This window comes from Nerophis lumbriciformis, linkage group LG25, assembly GCF_033978685.3.
Source record: "Nerophis lumbriciformis linkage group LG25, RoL_Nlum_v2.1, whole genome shotgun sequence".
NCBI lineage: Eukaryota > Metazoa > Chordata > Actinopteri > Syngnathiformes > Syngnathidae > Nerophis > Nerophis lumbriciformis.
The window spans coordinates 25,511,442-25,528,354 of NC_084572.2; the positions used below are offsets into that span (position 1 = coordinate 25,511,442).

Consider the following 16,913-nt stretch of genomic DNA (forward strand, 5'->3'; position numbering starts at 1 on the left):
TTTTATTGTTTCGTTATTATATATATATATATAATATATATATATATATATATATATATATATATATATATATATATATTTATACGTGTTATATATATATATATTATATATACGTTATTATATATATATAATATATATATAATATTATTATATATATGTATATAATATATATATATATAATAAATCATAGAGCTATACTACACCCCTTGTTGTCTGTGCCGTCTACTCCCCCTGTACCCAACATTAATGCTATGCTGATCTTAAATAGCAAAAACGATTAAGAAATTATCTTGGATTGTGCCACAAATATGACGCTACTACCAAGAAAAATAGCTGATTATGACAACTGCTATCTAGTTGTTATATCATGTTTTATTATCATCATATTATCATTTGCTAGCATGGCATTAAGTTGTAATTACATTCGCAAGTCCAAGACATTAGAGTGCAGTAGTGTATAGTTTATGGTGTGATTTTGGTTGTGCCCTAAAAAGTGTTAATACTGTAAATATTGTACTTATTACGCACCAGCTGTTTGATTGTAACCTGCATCTTGGTGGTAGTTTTCATGAACAAACTTGGAGGTGCTGATATCGCCATGTAAAATCGCTAATGCTCATCATTAACATGTCAATAGCAAAGCTAATGTATATTAGCATCAGGCGAGAGCATTTTTAGAAAAGTGGAGCCGTACTTAACTTACAATGCAGCGTTTTTAAGTCAATTACTTTGTTGGCATTGAAAATTGCAACATTACCTAGTCCGCTTTCAGTGCTGCTGGAGTGATCGCCAGGTGCTGAAATGCGAAGAACTGGCTGAGTTGGCATCACGCACAACCCAGGTACCGTAACATGGCACCGTTGGATTTGACGTGAATCGTAATATGACCAACTGGATTCGGTCACTGCCAAAAAAGTACCAGATTCTGTACACATCCCTAATTGTCACACACCTAAATAAAATGACCGTGACTTCCGGGCTATAGGGCGCATCTAATTATAAACTGCATCTACCAAATTTTTGGACAAATTGTCTATATTGACTAAGATATTTGGCGTGTGCCATTGAGAAATGTTGAATCAGATTAGAGTGCTTAATGTAATTCATGTGATTTTAACTATCCAAAACCCACTTTTCTCACCTGTTGGTAAAGGTTTTTGTGTACTTAGAATCGCCATAAGGCCCGTACATTTGAATTGAAAATACTTCAGAGATTCAAACTTTGGCTATATTAATAAAACCATTTTGCCTCGTTCCAGATGAAAACATTTCGATTTGCTCAAAAGAAAAAAAAGGCAGTTGTAAAAACACTTTTAGAGGTGCATAATATTGTCTTACTGGATGACGTGCAAGCAAAAAATGGGTTTCTCAGCAAGGTGCTTTGCTTTTTCTGTGTTTTTTTGTGTTTATGTATGCAACACCTATTCCAAAAGAAGACGCAGCCTCAACAAGTAGACTCACATTCAAAACAGTAAAAGTATTTGCCAGAGCTGAACTAGTTTTTCACCGTTAAGAATGTTTAAATGCTACTTCAAACATTGCCTGGTCATTTAAAAAAAGAGAACTTTCTCATTCAGTGTGATTGCATGAGATGGCATTAAACATGAAACACTAAGCATGCATATAGTCGGTCCTTCTAGCAGCTAGGGGCTCTCAGCAGCTCGTACACTGGAGTTACCGGACATTACATCATATTAGGTCTTTTTTTTTTTGCAAAACTGTGAAAGTCTGGGTGACTCAGGGGAGACGGTGGGTGTGTGTGTGTGTGTGTGCGTGTGTGTGTGTGTGTATAAGTGTCGGGGGTGGTAATGGTTTGAAGTGGTCGAGTGAAAATTCCACGTGTGTGTTATATGCACCTTGTATCCCAGGATGTCCCCATTTCGCTTTGCCTGAGGGACAGGAGACCACGTGAGGAGAATTTTGGAGGAGCTCACAGCATCAGCAATCACACTGACAGGCGAGCCTGATGGGACTGTAGAACACACACACACACACACACACACACACACACACACACACACACACACACACACACACACACACACACACACACACACACACACACACACACACACTTATTTGACTCAGTGCTACTTCACGCTAGGAATCAATCTTCAGCTTTATCGCCTCCACTGTCCTGCTGTCAGTCTTTTCCTCGCTGAGTCAGAAGCAGAGTGTAGAGGACTTGAGGAGGCAGGAGTCAGAAGGTCTTACCAGAGTCTGCAGTGCGCGTTGTGACCGTGGCGCTCCACGGCCCGGGTCCGATGGAGTTGTAGGACTGTATTTGGGCTTGGTGGTAGGTCCAAGGAGCCAGGCCCTCCACGGTGACCTTGCCAGCGCCTGCCCCTTCTACCTCCACGGTCCGATCCTCAGCGAAACCATCTGGCCTCCGCAAACGAAGCCGGTAGCCCACCGTCTCGGGACTGCTGTTGTACTCAGACTCTGGGAGAGGCTGGAAAACCAACAAATTTATCTGAACTGCACCAATTTTGTCAAGAGGAGTGGTCAACAATTCAACCAGAAGCTTGCCAGAAGCTTGTGGATGGCTACCAAAAGCGCCTTATTCCAGTGAAACTTGCCAAGGGACATGTAACCAAATATTAACATTGCTGTATGTATACTTTTGACCCAGCAGATTTGGTCACATTTTCAGTAGACCTATAATAAATTCATAAAAGAAGCAAACTTCATGAAGGTTTTTTGTAACCAACAAGTATGTGCTCCAATCACTCTATCAGGAAAAAAATAAGAGTTGTAGAAAGTATTGGAAACTCAAGACAGCCATGACATTATGTTCTTTACAAGTGCATGTAAACTTTTGATCACGACTGTATATAGATAAAACACACACACACACAAATCAACACCCAGACTGTTATATACTATATTAAAGAATGAGCATAGATTTCTATCATCAAGTCAAAAACAACACGTCAACACAAATTTGACACAACGTAACTTATCCACCGCACCGTGTGGAAATTATAAAAACGTCTAAGAACCATACACCTGTCAAAATTACACCCATCTAAGGCCACTACAAAGCATGATGGGTAGTATGCAAAGTGATATACGGTAATAAAGATAACCTCGGTAAAACGCCCAAGGGTTAGTATTACTGTTTTAAAGAAATAATGATGGAACAACCGTGATTGATAACTGCACTTTGATAAACTGACAGAGTGGCGCCAGCTCGCCAGCTTAACTGCTAACATGAAAACAAGAGAAATTACTGTCTTTCACCATTAAAAAAATAACATACACCAATCTAAACACATCACTGTCTGCGCAACTAAGATAATTTTTTGTGCACATTGAACCTACAAACTATGCTCTTTTAGAACAGAGTTATCTCATTACTCGAAGGTATACAAGACAGAGGTGTTTTTATGGTGCGTTCAAGGACCGCTGAACAGAGTAGGCTGCCACAACGCTGCGCCAGAAATAATAAATAATAATAATAGATTTTATTTGTAACACACTTTTCATTTAAATACACTTTACAAGTGTTGCAGTACAAACTAATATTTAGCCATTTAAAGATAAAATACTATAACTGATTTCAATGGGCAACACTTATTTGAGTGTTTTGAATGAGCTCCGTCACACAACCAATGAAGCTCCCAAGATGAGGTACTGCTGCACAGGAGTCTACATTGTCACATAAAGGACACAGTAAAGAAAGCACACTTTAGAAAATGGTCATTTGAAAGACATGATGGGGTCGGACTCTTTAAGCAGGTCTTAAAAATCCTTTTACAATCTTCTCCCCTTTGACATTGCATCCCCTGATCACCCTCTTCTTCTTCTCGATGTCCTCTTCACCCTTCATCATCGTCTTTGTCCTCGCTTCCTCTCTCATTTCCTGTCACCGTCACCTCATGCGCGCCTCCCCTTTTCTTCCCCTTTATGCACTGTCACCTCAATTTCGCCGCTGTGCCATTATTTATTACATCCTACCCAAAAGAGCTCCCGAGGCCACTTATGAGTGTATGACGCATTGTGCATTTCTTAGAAGATCATCTGAACATATATACCGTATATTACGGACTATAAGCCGCAACTTTTTTTCTACGCTTTGAATCCTGCCAACGGTGCGACTGATATATGGATTTTTCTTTAGCTAACGGCTATAATTTTTTTTCAAATAGTTTGAAAAGGTGTGTTATTGTTTGTGCTATGGCGCCATCTTTTGGATGAGTTTGCTCACTGCAGGTGCTGTGGGGTGAGCGTCTACAATATTTCCTTCGGTTTAGTGCTTTAAACCGGAAATACAAGTGCTGTTCCGTCTTCTTGTCGACCATAACTTTTTTACTTGTATGGCCCTAATGTGTGAATGTGAGTGTGAATGTTGTCTGTCTATCTGTGTTGGCCCTGCGATGAGGTGGCGACTTGTCCAGGGTGTAGCCCGCCTTCCGCTCGAATGCAGCTGAGATAGGCTCCAGCATCCCCCGCAACCCCGAAAGGGACAAGTGGTAGAAAAATGGATGGATGGATGAATGGATTCTTCATTCATTACTATAGGCAACGTTTGTAAGTTTTACAATATAACTAAAACACTTCATACTTACTAAACTGTCCAATGTGTGGTGAAGTGTTTTCATGCATATTTTTACATGCAATCGTAATGTAATAATGCTAGCAGCGTTAGCATGAGTTAATATGCTAACACGCTTAACGTCTGTGTTAGTATTATTAACTTACAATGGCATTCTTTTTGTGTTGTTTCATTTTCACAAATCTCTCAGTATATTCACCAAAACGTCACCGTGGAGTTAGGTTGAAGATCTAGCTTCCGCAGCTAGTGGGTCCATGACGATGACGTCTGTTTTGTTTAACCGACCGTTTTACTGCCGTGTTACAGACCCTTGTTTGGAAACAGTTAAGGTATGTACAAACCCCGTTTCTATATGAGTTGGGAAATTGTGTTAAGATGTAAATATAAACGGAATACAATGATTTGCAAATCATTTTCAACCCATATTCAGTTGAATATGCTACAAAGACAACATATTTGATGTTCAAACTGATAAACATTTTTTTTTTGCAAATAATCATTAACTTTAGAATTTGATGCCAGCAACACGTGACAAAGAAGTTGGGAAAGGTGGCAATAAATACTGATAAAGTTGAGGAATGCTCATCAAACACTTATTTGGAACATCACACAGGTGTGCAAGCTAATTGGGAACAGGTGGGTGCCATGATTGGGTATAACAACAGCTTCCCAAAAAATGCTCAGTCTTTCACAAGAAAGGATGGGGCGAGGTACACCCCTTTGTCCACAACTGCGTGAGCAAATAGTCAAACAGTTTAAGAGCAACATTTCTCAAAGTGCAATTGCAAGAAATTTAGGGATGTCAACATCTACGGTCCATAATATCATCAAAAGGTTCAGAGAATCTGGAAAAATCACTCCACGTAAGCCGGAAACCAACATTGAATGACCGTGACCTTTGATCCCTCAGACGGCACTGTATCAAAAACCGACATCAATCTCTAAAGGATATCACCCCATGGGCTCAGGAACACTTCAGAAAACCACTGTCACTAAATACAGTTGGTCGCTACATCTGTAAGTGCAAGTTAAAGCTCTACTATGCAAAGCGAAAGCTATTTATCAACAACATCCAGAAACGCCGCCGGCTTCTCTGGGCCCGAGATCATCTAAGATGGACTGATGCAAAGTGGAAAAGTGTTCTGTGGTCTGACGAGTCCACATTTCAAATTGTTTTTGGAAATATTCGACATCGTGTCATCCGGACCAAAGGGGAAGCGAACCATCCAGACTGTTATCGACGCAAAGTTCAAGAGCCAGCATCTGTGATGGTATGGGGGTGCATTAGTGCCCAAGGCATGAGTAACTTACACATCTGTGAAGGCACCATTAATGCTGAAAGGTACATACAGGTTTTGGAACAACATATGCTGCCATCTAAGCGCCGTCTTTTTTATGGACGCTCCTGCTTTTTTCAGCAAGACAATGCCAAGCCACATTCAGCACGTGTTACAACAGCGTGGCTTCGTAAAAAAAAGAGTGCGGGTACTTTCCTGGCCCGCCTGCAGTCCAGACTTGTCTCCCATCGAAAATGTGTGGCGCATTATGAAGCGTAAAATACGACAGCGGAGATCCCTGACTGTTGAACGACTGAAGCTCTACATAAAACAAGAATGGAAAAAAATTCCACTTTCAAAGCTTCAGCAATCAGTTTCCTCAGTTCCCAATCGTTTATTGAGTGTTGTTAAAAGAAAAGGTGATGTAACACAGTGGTGAACATGCCCTTTCCCAACTACGTTGGCACGTGTTGCAGCCATGAAATTCTAAGTTAATTATTATTTGCAAAAAAAAAAAAGTTTATGAGTTTCAACATCAAATATCTTGTCTTTGTAGTGCATTCAATTGAATATGGGTTGAAAAGGATTTGCAAATCATTGTATTCCGTTTATATTTACATCTAACATATTTACATCTGAATCAATTTAAGTGGACCACGACTTAAACAAGTTGAAAAACTTATTCGGGTGTTACCATTTAGTGGTCAATTGTACGGAATATGTACTTCACTGTGCATCCTACTAATAAAAGTCTCAATCAATCAATCAATCAATAACACAATTTCCCAACTCATATGGAAACGGGGTTTATAAATAAATATTTACAAAATATTTCTGTGTAAATAACTCATTTCACATATGTGGCTTATAGTGTTCTTCTGAAATTTAGTGCATACCTGCCAACTTTTGAAATCAGAAAAACCTAGTAGCCAGGGTCCAGGGGCCGCAGGCCCCGGTAGGTCCAGGACCTGCGCGACACCCTTTTGCGCACACGTGGTGCCTTTTTGCGCGCGCGCGGTGCCTTTCTGTGCGCGCGCCGTCTCGGTCTGTGCGCTCTCTGTGTAGTCCTGGCATCTCTCCTCGCGCTGTCATGTTTCTTTTTGGCACTTTGGGGGCGGGTATGCTTAGACGGCCCCTCCTTTCTGATTGGCTCTGAGCATTTTTCATATGACCAATCATTCTCCAGCGTAGCAACGTTGTAGCCATCTTACCTCGGACAGCTAGCCTCAATCATTACATTGATGTCAATGGTACATGTACTAATTACATTACCATAACTTGCTCTAATTTTCGACCAATTTACAAATGGTTTGCCTTGTTTCAAATCTTATTACACGTAGATATAACATAGGATGCTGTACCTATTGAAATTACCTATTTCGCTTTAAAAAAAAAAGACTTAATTGTGCAACATAGTTGTGTAGGGTCAGTGTTAGTCAGTTCTCTGATTGTTTTAAACTGTTTCAGAATACATTATTAAAAGGCTATTTTTAACATTTTAAAAACAAAATTCAAAGATTATTTCATTAATTTTATGGCTGAATCAAAAGAAATTCCATAAATTAGAAATCAAATGTTCAAGAAGAAGTGAAAATATAAAATAATGTTATGGTTGGATGTTATTGCTGGTGGACCAGTTCTGGCTGAAAGATGTGATTATGGTATTTGTTGTCTTCTCGCAAAAGGGTGTCGCGCGCGCGCACTAAGTGGAGAATCAGCGCCAAAAGGGTGTCGCGCGCACGCACGAAGTGGAGAATCAGCGCGCGATAACAGTTTTTATGCGCTCGGATTTTTGGCACTAATGTGACGCCATATTTTCCCGTTTTGTTTCACTCCTCGTCGTCAGCTCGCCGTTGTTGCTTTTTTTTTTTTCTTCCTGTTAGCATTTCCCAGAATGCCTTGCGGTTCAGGCTCGGCCGTGATAGGTTGAGAGGCCAAAGCCCTTCCTCTGTCTACACCCCCCAGAATGGCGTGTGGTTCCGGCTGGGCAGTTCTTCCTATTTTTTTTCTAACAGAACTCAGTGAAATTATCGAACGTTCTATCGACCCCATTTTCTATTGATATTGATCACATGTCTATCGCGATATATATTGTTATTGTTTTATCGCCCAGCCCTACCCAACGTGGTCTTTTACATCGCTAATTCCTCCGTGTCCGATCGAAAAATCTTGTCTGCACAAGGTGCAATTCGCGTAGTTTTCACCCTTTTTGGAACGGATAATTATTCCCGGATAGGCTTTTGAATATTCTTCACGGAATGACTGCAGTTTTCTTTTCGGTTTAAGACTCGTTTGCGATTTTTCTCCGGCTGATTCCATGATCGTTCGCTCGTTTGGAAACAATGGGCAACTGGTGCCTCGTGCTTGGCAGCGGTGCTATAAATAGCCTCGCGCATGGCATTCGGAATGGCTCGTAGGAAGTTACGGGAAGCAGTGTCGATTGTCATTGTTGTTAAGCGATTTCGTGAATAAAACTTTAAAAAAATTTTTTTTTTTTAATTAATGAAAAACCGTATTTTTTATCACTGCAACCGTAACCCGGAATAGGTTGATGAAAACCGTACTAATTACGGGAAAACCGGAGTAGTTGGCAGGTATGTTAGTGGCTGCGGCTTATATGTATACCGATGCACTCTATAGTCCGTAAAATACGGTAGGTAATAGGAAGGTTGCAACACTAAATTGGAAAAACAATGTAGCTGAAAAGCTAATGGCGGTTAAAGAGACATTGCCATGCTGCACAGGTAGCTAGCTACCTGCTGTCTATGTTGGATTTGACAGGCCGCGTCTTACATTCTAATTCCAAAATGAAAACATTCCCAAAGTATGCAATGATAAAAGACGACGAGGAAGGGGAAAAAAATGGATAAAATGAAAATGTTGTGATGCTTTGCAGAGATGGCGTGATATGACAGCTTCGTGGAAGGCGGGGAGTTGTTGATTACAGGTTAGAAGGCACTGATAATGGTGAACGAACACACACACACACACACACACACACAGACGCGCGCGCGCGTGCACTCACGCACGCACGCACACTTAGAATACACACGGCTCACACACTCCCCATCAGTCAAACGAAGAAGCGGAATAGTTTGTATCCCGGTACCTTCCAGCTGAAGCAAAGGCTGGTCTGTGTAGCAGACAGCAAGGTGAGGTTGGAGGGGGGCGTGTCCGGGGCCGCCTGCAAGGTTTGGATCAGCCTGGAGGGGGCGCTGAGGGGACTGGAGCCCACGATGTTCACCTGCTGCATCTTAAACCTAGAGGGAACGCACAGCAAAGTTCATTCGACACGTGTCTGAAATAATGTCAGAGGGCTGCTGCTGATACAACTAGTGAAGCTTTAATGAGGAGTAGAAAACATGAGCTCAATAAGGAATAAAAAGTGTTTGTGTTTTCAATCCAGCTGATTATCCACTATAGCATTGTAATTGAAATATTAATATACAACAAAAATAACAAATAATTTAAGAAATTAATACAATTGATTTTTTTTTAACCTATAATGGATTTTAATTATTTCCATTTAATTAAAACTGATTGAAACTCTCTTTTTGTTTTTTTTACTACCTGTCCGGTCCAGCCACATGGGCAAATAATATTGTTGATGTAGATGCACGTATATGCTGTACATATTTACTTTACCAAAGATAAGTGTGGGATACATCTCTTGTTGCATTATTAGTATTTAACTTTCTTAAATGTTTGGATATATTTAGTGTTTGGTGCAACCGAATTGAAGCAGGAGGGGATAGACAAAGACAGAGGGGAAATTTCTGGGGACAAGACAGAGAGAGACAACAACAGAACTTCATCGACAGACAATATATAACTAAATGATACCAGTGATAATAATAATAATAATAATAATGATAATAACAGCGATTAGTGACGTAGACAGTAAAAACACGGTATTAACAATGAACATTTTCATACCACAATTGAAATAATAATACTTAAAGTAAAAACAATATTGAAAATTTAATAATAATAATTACCTCTATGACATATTATTACTATAATTTAAAATGTCAACACACAACTTCAATGGATAATTCGATGATAAAGAAAAATGAAAAAAAAAAAATTGTGCTTCACGCTATTGATGATTTTTTTTTTTTTTTAATAGCATATTCTACTTACTTTTTAGCCTAAATCAGGGGTCCCAAAATGTTTGACTCAGGGGCCACATTGAGTTAAGATTATGCACACACATATGTATATATATATATATATATATATATATATATATATATATATATACATACATATATGTGTGTGTATATTCACACACACACACACACACACACACACACACACACACACACACACACACACACACACACACACACACACACACACACACACACACACACACACACACACACACACACACACACACACACAGACAGACACACACGGTAAGTAACTGTTTTGTAGATACCTCAATTTTACGGTTTCAAAATCTTTTCATCAATGCTGTGCCGCGTGACGTATCAAACGAAAACTTGTGTAGTATTTTTTCTGGCTCTTTTGCTTTGGCGTGTCTGAAAATAAACTACAACTCCCAGAATCCTCTGTGCAGCGCGGTCCGCATTGTGAGAGCGCGGAGCGAAAGAGGAAGCGGGAAGCGAAAGTGTGTTTCAATTGGTAGTAGATAAGAAGAATTGTTTTTTTTCCCAAAATACGTTCATAACTTTTTGAGTTATGTTGCGAACAAACAGAAAAACAAACCCTGGCAAAAACTAACCTCTGTAGCGTAGGTAAGAAAGTGTGCCGAGTGTTCCCTGAAAGTAAAAGTTGAGAGACACAGTGGAAGTTCCCGCACAATTATATGCACTTAAAAATACCTTTTTGTAGTAATAAATATGATTAGAACATTTTAGCATTATGTTTTTGTTCAATTACAGCAAGTGTGTTTATCCTCAACATTCCTGACACTTCATTTTACACACTATGGCATTTCTAGGTCTTGTTTTTTTTGGGCATATTAGGGTGGGTTTGGACAATATTATATTGTATAAAATACAAAACACAAATAAGGCAACAAGAGAAGTATCCCACACTTATTTTTTCTAAAGGAAATCTGTCCAGCAGATACGGCCGTCTACGTCAACAATATAATTTGCCTGAAAGTCTGGACAGGACAGATAAAAAAAATTAAATTAAATTAAAACAGAAATTTTAACTTAGCACGTCCTGTGGGCCAGATACAAGTAACTAAAAAGTAAACATATCAGTACTACTGTAGTATTGGCAACAAACCAATCAGAGCGCCCTGTTCAGTATCGTGGCCATTAATTGGCTCTGCCTCAGGAGCATTACTACATTCAAACGAGTGTAAAGATGACTATGTAGGTGTTATTTCACATTTAGAGGGCTCTCATAATGTTAACAACCATATTTAAAAAGAAAAGTGGTAAACAGTTTTGTTATGTTCTAAGCTCCAAAAAATTTTTTTTTATACATAATACATTCGACTTCATGGAAATTCAGGCCTGGAAGCAATTAACAGCAATAAACGAGGGATTAGTGTACTACTGATTTACAACTTTTGTGTTAGCACCTTCATGCTCTGCCACTGATAAGAATATAATGGCAAATTTCCCCAGTACTTCTCGTTGTCCATTGTGATTACTGGATGAACGGTTGGATTTGTGTCAGGAAGGTTTCCAATTGTATATTTTAATTATGTTAAATTTGTTCATTTGTACACTCAAATTAATTACTGAACAATTAATTTCCCACAAATGTGTTTTTAGTACAAAATATGGATCAAATTAAATTCAAGTTTGATGAAGAAAGCATAAAAAAATGTTTTGCAACCCTTGATAAAAGTGAGTCACAGTTATGATGAGTTATGATGCTAATTCTAAGACAATGTTGACCCATGAGCTAAGCAGCTTGGAATTATTTTTTTTCCCACTGCAGTTTTCAAAGTGTTTACGAAGTCTGAAGTAAAGCCTGACACCTTTTAATTTATTTTTTAGACTGCAAGAAGTTGACTTACTATGTTTTATTAATGTGTGGTATTGTAAATTTGTGCATCAATGTACCAACATTAGTTATTGCTGTCTTTTTTGTGTACATTTGCTCGTTTATTTTAAACTGTTCACTTCTATAAATGATTGTGATCTTGTGTTTAAGTTTTCTGTATTTTGTATTGCTGCGCAGAACAATCAAGGAGGACATGGACTTGAACAAGGCAATTTAAAGGACGACAGACCAAAAATAAATTACACAAAACACGCATATACCAGTTTGGATGATCATTCAAAAACGGAGTATTTTTATAACCTGTATACATTAATAAACTTATGTGCTGAAACTGCAGTTGTTGTGATTTATTTCCTCTGCCTTCATTGCAAATAATTATATGATAATAATAATATTATGCTATACCAATATTTACTACTGCTGGCTATAATGCAAGCAATTTGACAAGATTAGAAAACTTGTGAATCACATATTAATAAAGTCAATTGTGTGGTGTTGTTGTATGGTTGGACCTTGAGGACCCTTTCTGGGACATCTTCTGGGTTGCCTGCGTGTTTTTAAAGGTCCACATCCCACTGCAACAACCATTCACAAGCATAAAAATAAACCCATCATTAACTAATAATTAGGAATAACCGTTTGAAAATGCTTGTCAACACGTGACACATCTCTGGGGCGGGATGGCGTAGTGGGTAGAGCAACGGTGCTAGAAACCTGAGGGTTGCAGGTTCACTCCCCACCTCTTACCATCCAAAAATCGCTGCCGTTGTGTCCTTGGGCGGGACACTTCACCCTTTGCCCCTGGTGCCACTCACACCGGTGAATTGAATGATGAATGATAGGTGGTGGTCGGAGGGGCCGTTGGCGCAAATTGCAGCCACGCTTACGTCAGTCTACCCCAGGGCAGCTGTGGCTATGAAAGTAGCTTATCACCACCAGGTGTGAATGATTGATGGGTTCTACATGTAAAGCGACTTTGGGTACTTAGAAAAGCGCTATATAAATCCCAGGTATTATTATTATTATTATTATCTCCATGACAACCATTTAACCGCAGGAAAATCACACACCGGAGGTGCGCTGTCGACCGCATGGGCTGAGTCCCTGGAAGGATGCAGCCCCCGAATTGAGACACAGCTATTGTTGACTTGTGTAGAACTTAAAAAGCAGGTGTTGATTAAATATTTCCCTGCTGTGAGATGTTACATGATGTTGGGGGTGTACAATCTCTTGTGCTAACAAAAATGGTAATAAAAATATGTATTTTTTCACATCCTTATTTGCACCAATTACAACGGCTCAGATGAATACCAAAATCGATAAGGAATGTCAATGTTGGTATCGGTATTGATAAAAACCCCATGATATACAGTATTTTTCGGACTATAAGTCGCACCGGCCGAAAATGCATAATAAAGAAGGAAAAAACCATATATAAGTCGCACTGGAGTATAAGTTGCATTTTTGGGGGAAATTTATTTGATAAAACCCAACACCAAGAATAGACATTTGAAAGGCAATTTAAAATAAATAAAGAATAGTGAACAACAGGCTGAATAAGTGTACGTTATATGAGGCATAAATAACCAACTGAGAACGTGCCTGGTATGTTAACGTAACATATTATGGTAAGAGTCATTCAAATAACTATAACATATAGAACATGCTATACGTTTACCAAACAATCTGTCACTCCTAATCGCTAAATCCCATGAAATCTTATACGTCTAGTCTCTTACGTGAATGAGCTAAATAATATTATTTGATATTTTACGCTAATGTGTTAATTTCACACATAAGTCGCTCCTGAGCATAAGTCGCACCTCAGTCCAAACTATGAAAAAAACTGCGACTTATAGTCCGAAAAATACGGTACAGCCCTAAAAACTTCAGGATATAAAATGCAACAAGAAGTATTTGTCTAGCAAAAATATTTCGAAAAAAAAATATATATTTTATATTTATAGACTAAAAATATATACACAGTATATATATTTAATTTGAAATATATATATATATATATATATATTTTTTTTTAAACCTTTAATACTATATTACATTGTAGGTTAAACTTAATCATCCTATTGTTCTTACAGTATTATGAAGACTCCACCATCAAATGTCTCCATTGTTTTCCCTGTTCAGAGTCAGTGCCTCGATCCTCATGAGGAAAATTCTGTTTTCACTCTTTAACATGCATTGCAAACACAGAATGCAATTCACACACATCACACCTGCATAAACACATCCCATGACATGCTTTATGTGAGAAATGTGAAAAAGACCGTGCGAGGCGGCTACGCGGTGGTGTCAGCGACTACGTGCAACAAATGTGACGGCGCACATACATATACATGCACAGGAGAGCGTTTCCTGCTGAAACCAATTAAGCCACGCCTCTGAGCGGTTGGGACTGAAGCGGGGTGTCAGCGCGCGGAAAGAGAGATGACATCCACCGGTCGGCCACACCGTGATGGGTATTTTGGGAGATGGAGCGATGGGTGTGTAAAGGAGGGCTGGAAATGTGATAAGAAATAACAAACAAGTGTGCCACTTCATCTAATGTCCCCGTGGTGTTGTATGTGACAACATAATCCCGCCGAGTGCACCGGTGCACACATGCTTACTGATGAAGGCGAGAATGGAAAGAGTGAGACGCAGACTGGATGTTAAATATTTTCACGGCGCAACCTCTAAAGTCGAACAACGCTGAGGTTGTACAATTTGAACTCGCCCAGGATTAATGGGAAGAACAGGGCGAAAGTGGCATGAAACTAGAATGTTACAAACGCTGTCATTAGGGATGTAACAATGAACGGAAAAAAGGATAACTGCCGTAAAACTCCAGACGGTTAGTAGTACCGTTTTAAATTAAATTGATAGAAAAACCGTAATCAATAACTGCAATTTGATAAACTCACGTACTGACTGCCGCCAGCTTAAATGCTAACATGAAAACAAGAGACATTAACGTCTTTCGCCATTAAGAAGCGACATACCCCAATATAAACTTGTATAAAGACATTGCTGTCTGAGCAACTCAGATATTCAACTGTGCACATTAAACCTACAAACCGTGCTCTCTTAGAACAAAGAGATCGCTATATAATCAGAGGAATACAAGACGGAGGTGTTTTTACGGTGCGTTCAAGGACCGCTAAAGAGAGTAGGGCATCACAACACCCGCTGGAAATAATAAAAAATAATAGATTTTATTTGTTATGCACTACAGTACAAACTAATAATTAAAACAGCTAAAGTTTAGCCATTGAAACAGAGACTCAGACTAAAACATTATCGTGAAGCATTAACATTTTAGTATGTCTATAAGCGCTGTTTGAGCACATTCAACAATACCGTGATAATAACAGCAACACTGATAGTTTTGGTGATAACCGTGATATAAAATATTCATATTGTTACATCCCTAGTTGCCAAACATGATGCCCTTCGTTTGCTCCAAAAAAAAGAGCTAACGAAAGAAGAGAGGAATGTGAGAGAGAAGAACACACACAGCACGTGTCATCAGTTGTTATTAAAGGTAAGGTGGAGTGTTTTGATGCTTTTGAAGTTATTCCGTTTACTTCTTTTTACACTTGTTATTAAAGGTAAGGTGAAGTGATTTGATGCTTTTAAAGTTATTCAATTTACTTCATTTTTACAGTTGCATGGTGGAAGTATGTGGGAAAATGAGATGTGTGAGGTTTCATTTTGGACGCCAATCACTTTCATTTGTTTCAAAAGTTAAAAATTGTGTATTTCACTGTTTTTGGTAATAAAGGTGCTGTTTGTAACCGATGCAATTGTTTTCCTTCTGATACGATACTGATATTGATTTCGATACAATATTATTTTGTAGTGTGGAATGTTAGAAAAGGCTTGATCAAGTGAAATTTGTCAAACAGAGAACAATGGTAGGTATAAAAACACTAACTTATTATTAAATGTCTGAAATGGACTAATGGTGTCTTGAAGTCAAAGTGGAGTGCTATTTGTTTTATGGCTACAACGAGTGGCCACACTAATTCTTTAAAGTAAGCTTGTGACACAGTAAGTTGAACGGTGCGGACACCTTTGTTACTGGATACTTTCTAATACGCTTCTGCCTTGGAGACTTTGTATGTGTAAATAATATGCAACTATACTTATTTGAAACTTCCTTATATTGACAAATGTGTTGATTTAGATACAATGTTATTAAATTAAGGACACTTATTACGTATGTGTAGCTTGTGTGCTTAGCTGTAGTGTAGCTGCTAGGTCCCAGTAGCCTATAGCCTACCATGTTTACAGTTTGTAAATGACTTGACTAAATATAAGAAAATACCAACCATAATGTAATGTAACGAGTATCTGTGTTAGTATTATTAACATTCATGGCATTCTTTTTGTATTGTTTCAGTTTTACAAATTTCTCCGTGTATTCACCAAAACGTCACCCTGGAGTTATTGAATCTGTTTAGCTGATTGGAAAGCTAGCTTTCGCAGCTAGTGGGTCCATGACGATGACTTCTGTTTTGTTTGATCAGCTGTTTTACTGCCATGTTGCAGAGACCGTTTGGAGACATTTAAGGTATGTAAATAAACATTTATATAATCTTTTTGTGTAAATAACTAATGTCGTAACTTATATACTGTATCTGCGGCTTACAGTCCAATGTGGCTAATATATGGAAACGTTATTTTCACAAAAATGTAGTGGGTGCGACTAATAAACTGGTGCGCGCTATAGTTCGTAAAATACTGTAATAGCTAACAAGACATAACTTTGTTTTTGCAACGATGGAAAAGAAGAAAATGAATGTGAAGGACAGTGAGGAGTAGAAGAAGCGGGAATATAGATTAAATTAAAGAAAGGAGCCGTCATCAAACATGACCACTACAGTAGCACTGCCACAATAATATGCACCATACTGAAGCAGAATGAGTAGATAACGCCAGCCGAGGGCATCAAAATAATATCTTGATGGCAGACAATTATCAATGGAAATATGAAAAAGCTGCAAATGGTGTGTTCGCTGGAGAAGCAACTCTTTCAGGGACATGAGCATCCTTTGAGAAAAAAAAGAAGAAAAAAAGAA

General features: G+C 38.6%; 1 protein-coding gene across 7 annotated transcripts in view; it reads right to left on the bottom strand.

Annotated features, from left to right (window-relative positions):
- LOC133621737 (protein sidekick-1-like) overlaps positions 1-16,913 on the bottom strand; it is a 782,002-nt gene that overhangs the window by 87,809 nt on the left and 677,280 nt on the right. For all 7 annotated transcript variants that reach the window (XM_061984042.1, XM_061984041.1, XM_061984043.2 and 4 more), the window contains 3 exons: positions 8,945-9,095; positions 2,215-2,452; positions 1,857-1,972 (listed from right to left, as the gene is read on the bottom strand). In XM_061984042.1, coding sequence (XP_061840026.1) covers positions 1,857-1,972; positions 2,215-2,452; positions 8,945-9,095 — 505 coding nt within the window. The remainder of the gene's footprint in view (positions 1-1,856; positions 1,973-2,214; positions 2,453-8,944; positions 9,096-16,913) is intronic.